A 5,701-nucleotide genomic window follows, 5' to 3' on the forward strand; every position below is an offset into this window, starting at 1 on the left:
GCTAATAATATCATGTCATGTCAAGTCTCCATTCCACTCCCCATTTTGCAATGGTTCAAACACATAGAGAGTGGTAAAGAATTTAAAAAAAATTGTGATTGGTTGAAAGGGGTTAGGATCCGCCATTAAACCCCCCCCCCCCTCCCCTCCTTCCCTCTTCTTCCTGCATCAGTGATAAGTCACCGCAAACACCACTCCCCACTCACCGATATGAAGCTGGCATCCCATCACCGAGCGGTGACTGCCACTCCCAGATGACTTCACTGAATGGATACCGAGTTACTGACCACCCTTAGTGGGGTTTTTACAAAATGAAAGTTAAAACTCCCCATTTTTATAACTAAAAGCCGTTACAAATATCAAGTAAATTAGTTATAAACCAATCTTCCACTGGTAACATATGCAAAATTCCGCGGATTCTATAAACCATTCATAAACGCGTCTAAATCTTTTTATCAAATCCTTTTTTTATAAATATCAGTTCGCATTAAGCGATCGCCTTTAGTGGAACATTTTCTTCCACGTCCGACTTGTGTAAAGAGGGTAATGGTTTCTCGGGTTTGCTTTTCAAGAAGACCTTTGCATATAGCGATCCAAACACAATAACCTGCAAGAAAAAGAATTATTAAAACTATATTTACTGAAAGACAAGAGAAGAAAGGGTGTAAACGGGTGCTTACGGCTCCAAGGAATTGTTCCAAACTAAGGGGATGAGCGAACCACACACATGACAGCAAAATGCTCACTAACTACAGAATTTAAAATAATAAAAAAAAAGATAGAAAATAAGTAACTTAACATTTGGTTATATAGGAAGATAATCAAAAGTTAAATTTACTTGTCTAGTGGTCATTATGGTGGCAAATGTAAGAGCTCCAAATGTGCGAATTGTGTACGATATGAAGAACTGACTGGCCGTTGCAACCTGCCATTAAACAAATAAGATAAAAAAAAAATGTATCCAGTTGAGTTAGAAAGTTGAAATTGTTTGGATGGGCTTTACATACGAGATTATTTATTGTATTTTGTTTTTACAACTGCGAGAACCCGTCACCAGAAAACTCACAGCCCCTTGAAGGTCTTGACATGATTATTGAAACTTGAAGAGTATTAATCTATGAAGCACGGAGACGGCAAATTGCATCGAGTACCCGTCCCGGGGACGGAAACGCGTAGGGGACGGCTCGGGGACGTTTTCCAAACGTACCCGGATATTGGGGACTTCTACAAAACCGTACCCGATATTGGGTACTTCCAAAACAGAGTATCGAGGACGTTTCCTAAAATATTTAGGGTTTTAACTCTTTTAACTTCCAAATACGCAAGGCCAGCCTTTATAATTATATATGCTACGTCGGCCTTTTATAAACATATATGTAAAGATGTGGGATGTGGGTGGAGATGCTTTTGATTCAATGGAAGATGTTGGGTTTTTGGAGGTTGCCGATCTTTCGCTAGATGAACCGGAATTTGAAACCGTTTTAATTATTGATAATTAATTACCTATGGTTGATGTAGTGTTTTTGGAGTTTAATATATTTTTATTTTTGGGACTTTGTTTAATATAGTTTTATTTTTTAATTTTATTTTTCTTGCCGTACCCGTATCTTGTATTTTTGAGTTTTGTCGTTCCCTGTACCCCAGGGCCCAGTCCCGTACCCGTATCCGTGCTACGTAGGTATTAATCAAATAACCAAGTAATTTCATGATCAGATTATTATATCCAGGGATAGATGGTAATTTCGCATTTAACTCAATAACCAATCGAACATGTAATTTGATATGAATTTGGAATTTCAAAAACTTAGACTTACAGTTGAAAGCAATGCAATGTCAAAGAAACAATCTTTGTGTCGAGATACAAAATCTATCGCCATGAGAAGATTGCCCTGCAAAATTAAGCCTAACAAGAACAAAAAAAAACATTTAACAAAATAATCTATTAAAAAACACAATCAAAATTTAAAAATTTTAAGAATTACAGCTCCTAAAATGAAGCAAATGGTTTTAAGTTGAAGATACTTACCAGTCAAACTAAGTATGCAAGAACAAAGAGTAGTATAGAAAATTTGATTGTATATTCCCATATCATATCCTTTAAATAATTTATCTTGAAAAGTGCTAGTGAAACCATCAAACCTGAAATAATATTAAAATAAAAAAGAGGAATTAATCCTAATGTTTCCACAAAAAAAATAATATTTCGACATATTATTATACCAAATCTACCCATCAAGATTATACATGTAACCTAGGAGGTGTCTGTTTAAGTACTTTAAGCTAATTACTGCGTAGATGCATGGTACCCCCGACCACGGAAGTGAACTCACTTCCCAAGCTAGCGACCCGACAACGCTGCCTGGCGGAGAAACCCCTGCCAACTCGAGGGGAACTGAAGAGCCTAGGGTTACCAGGTTTCGAACCCGTGACCTCAAAGGATCCTCGAGCCTGGGGTTACTGTGATTAGAAGTTGAAATAATTGGTTTAGCGTCTAAATAAACTGATATGATTCTGATTGTTTCGATTCCATGTAATCAAAATTGAATAATCAAGTAAAATGGGTAGCAATAGCAAATTACCAATAAATCCTTCGAAAAACGTGTCCAAGCACCGTATTTTTTTTTTAAAACTTAATACATTAAACTTGCTTTCATATATATACTCAAATGGCATAAATTCGAGTCGGGGGTCTCACTGGAAGCAGCCTCTCTATTCCTACAAGGTAGAGGTAAGGCTGTCTACATCTTACCCTCCTCAGACCCTACCTTAGCTTTGCTATTGGTGGGATATACTGAGTATGATGATGATGATGACGATGACAACGACTCAAATGGCATAAATATATAAGTTGCAAGTCTGTAAAATACCCTAAATAACCGATCATCAAAGAGACGCCCCAAACGGTGCTTTCCCTTTCTTTGCGAAAAGAACTTAACTCACTTGCCCCCTAAAATTTGTAAAAGAAACAAAATACGTTATCGTTTTTTTTTTCAGCCTTTTCAAAATGGCAAAAGTGTAATTACACCAGTTGCGGAAAAGGACAAAGTGAATTATTTACCGGAAATAGAATAAATAACGAACAGCCAAGGGTAACTAGCAAAGCCAAAATATAATCTGGCCCTTTGTACTTCTTTTGCATAATCAAGGTTCCCCAAATCTGCACAAAACAAATAATTTAAAACTTAATTTTTTTTTTTAAATATAATCTAAAACCAATCATAATTATTTTTTGAACTTACCATAACTGGTATCATTTTGGCACACTTGGCTAAGGTCTGAACAGGAAAGCTAACGTATTTAAGAGCCTGAAGATGTAACATAAGATAAGAATGTCATTAAGTAATTCATCCTAAGCATAAATAACAATTAAATAATAGGAATAATAACACTAAGTATTGGGAATATAAAGAATATTGACCTCGTATTGACATGTTGTAGTTAGTATGTTAGAAATTGATACAACACCATATTTGTAAATGGGAGCAACAGGATCCAGCGCTCTTTTACTTGTCTGCAATAGATATAAAGCATGATATAATAAAACGTACGTAAAAACTACAAATATTTTCCTACAGCCTGTTTTATTACAGTTGATTATCTGCTTTTGATTTAATCAAAGATGATAGTGAAATCAAGTTCCGCTAACTAAAAAGGTGAAAAAACACATACCAGTAAAAAAACTGCAGATACTGCTGAGGTGGAAATGCGATTACAGAAAACAAGAAACAACGAATGTTTGAAAAATTCATGGTTTGGCCCATAAGGAACTCTCATGATCTTCTCCTGCAGATAAAGATTAAAAAATAATTATTTAGCGCACCATATGTATATGGTACAAACACCCTTTTTAAATCAACTTCAACGGTTATTTATTTCACGTTTTTCGGTCATAACGAACCTGATGATTCCTCGAGAAATTAAAAAACACAGACATACATTAGGTTCCAACCTACTGATATCAGCAATCTTGCAGTCAGTCATCCAAAATTATATGAAATTAAACCCCTTTTGTCAGTTGAAGATTATCCTATTTAATTAATGAGACTGGTAAAAAGAAAATGCTCGATATACCAGATGATCCATCCATTGGGGAATTTTACATATTGCCAAAATTCAAATCATTGTGACAATTCTAATTGATTACTTGAAATCATCAAATTCAGGCAATGCTAGCTATATTTTTTAATCGACTGCATTCAACCCTAACTTTCCTAATATCCATATCATGATTTAGCATACCTGTAAGACCATGCGTAGTCGATCAAATCTTGGGCGTTTTTTTACCCAACCACGCCCCGACTTCGGCCCCCCTGGGCGTTTTTGAGGGAAATTTTTGAAAGGCGTTTTATATACAACGCCATGGCCCCTTGTGTGTTGACCAATCACCCTTTTTGATGGTTTTTTGTCCAAAAACATTTTTTGATAATTTTTTTATTTAATTCTATTATTAAACCCCTTTTAACATAATGTCCCACGTCCCCACTACACCCATTTATGAAAAACGCCGACTGGGCTGCCACATGGCGCAAAACCCCCAGGGTGGGGCATTATTCAGGTGTACCACTACACATGGTCTAAGATCCGATCCATCCACTGGTAGAATTTACACACATTCTATCACCCAAACTAAAATCATTACACCACTTCTAAACTTCAAATTAAAACATTCAAGTTTCCAAACCCTAATTCCCCTAACACCTACACCAAACTCAACAAAACGGTATTTACAGACAAAAGTATTGGGTAAAAATCAATATATACTTCTAATGTCGTCGAATCAGTAGGATTATACACTCCAACCACCTTAATCTAAGAAATTACAAAACAAGAACTTAAAACATACCTGCAAGACACCATAGATAACAAGAGTAGACATGATTCCAACGACAGCAAAACTCCCCTTCAACCACTTATTCTCCTTACCATCTCCCGCCGCCGACTCCGGAACACCACCGTCCATCACCGCCGCCGTTCACCGGCAGTATGTGTGTATCTATAGTAGAATTGAATACATACAAAAAAATGAGTGGTTGAAAAACCCTAGGTTCGGGAACGACGTCGGATGGTGGGTGGGGGTTTGGAGTTGTGTGTGAAAATGAGGTGATCGTCGGTGAGGGTTTGTGTGGTGGTATTGACCGGCGATTTGAAAAATGGTTTGTGGGAAAGTGAACTACTTTTTTATATTTTTGGGTGGAAATATGATGGGAGTCACGCCTTTCCGTCTGACTTACGCCTATTTTATTGCCAGAACAATAATTAAATGCCTATAATAATAATAATAATAATAATAATAATAATAATAATAATAATAATAATAATAATAATGTCTATGTAATTTGTTTTATGTCCTGCGGTGTGCACATATAATGTATATATGTGTGGCCGTTCAGGGGGTGCTCGGAGGGGCAAAAGTGAAATGGTACTAACTTTAACGTTATTTTACTAATTTCGTGAAAATAACGTTAAAAACGCCGAATGGTTAATCGTGCATCATGTGGTGATGTTGATAGCTGAAAGACAAGGGGTACATGCACCAATCAGTCCTGATTGTTTGAGTGTTATGTGTCTTAGGTCCAATGCTTGATACAAAACTACAATCGAGCCTCGGGTCTTACTGGAAGCAGCCTCTCTATTGCTATGGGGTAGAGGTAAAGCTGTCTACATCTACCCTCCTCGGACTCTACCTTAACTTTGCTATTGG

The 5,701-nt window shown here is 36.6% G+C and overlaps 1 protein-coding gene across 1 annotated transcript; it reads right to left on the reverse strand.

Moving 5' to 3' along the window:
- Positions 1-312: 312 nt before the first annotated feature.
- LOC110890533 (UDP-galactose/UDP-glucose transporter 5B) lies at positions 313-5,211 on the reverse strand. The gene is made up of 11 exons (XM_022138156.2): positions 4,844-5,211; positions 3,670-3,783; positions 3,419-3,511; positions 3,240-3,305; positions 3,059-3,157; positions 2,868-2,947; positions 2,027-2,139; positions 1,815-1,903; positions 839-925; positions 681-749; positions 313-607 (listed from the first exon to the last, which is right to left on the reverse strand). Exons 1-11 carry the CDS (start codon positions 4,958-4,960, stop codon positions 488-490), a joined length of 1,047 nt encoding a protein of 348 aa, XP_021993848.1. The 5' UTR covers positions 4,961-5,211; the 3' UTR covers positions 313-487.
- Between the last annotated feature and the right edge of the window lie 490 nt (positions 5,212-5,701).

Source organism: Helianthus annuus, chromosome 11, assembly GCF_002127325.2.
Source record: "Helianthus annuus cultivar XRQ/B chromosome 11, HanXRQr2.0-SUNRISE, whole genome shotgun sequence".
Classification (NCBI taxonomy): domain Eukaryota; kingdom Viridiplantae; phylum Streptophyta; class Magnoliopsida; order Asterales; family Asteraceae; genus Helianthus; species Helianthus annuus.

Excerpts from the sequence above, each read along its gene's own strand:
- LOC110890533 (XM_022138156.2), bottom strand. The coding sequence starts at position 4,960 with ATGGACGGTGGTGTTCCGGAGTCGGCGGCGGGAGATGGTAAGGAGAAT. Across the intron at positions 2,140-2,867 it reads TTGATGATCGGTTATTTAGG|GTTTGATGGTTTCACTAGCA; the intron begins GTATTTTACAGA and ends ATATTATTTCAG. Across the intron at positions 926-1,814 it reads ACATTGCATTGCTTTCAACT|GTTGCAACGGCCAGTCAGTT; the intron begins GTAAGTCTAAGT and ends GTTTAATGGCAG.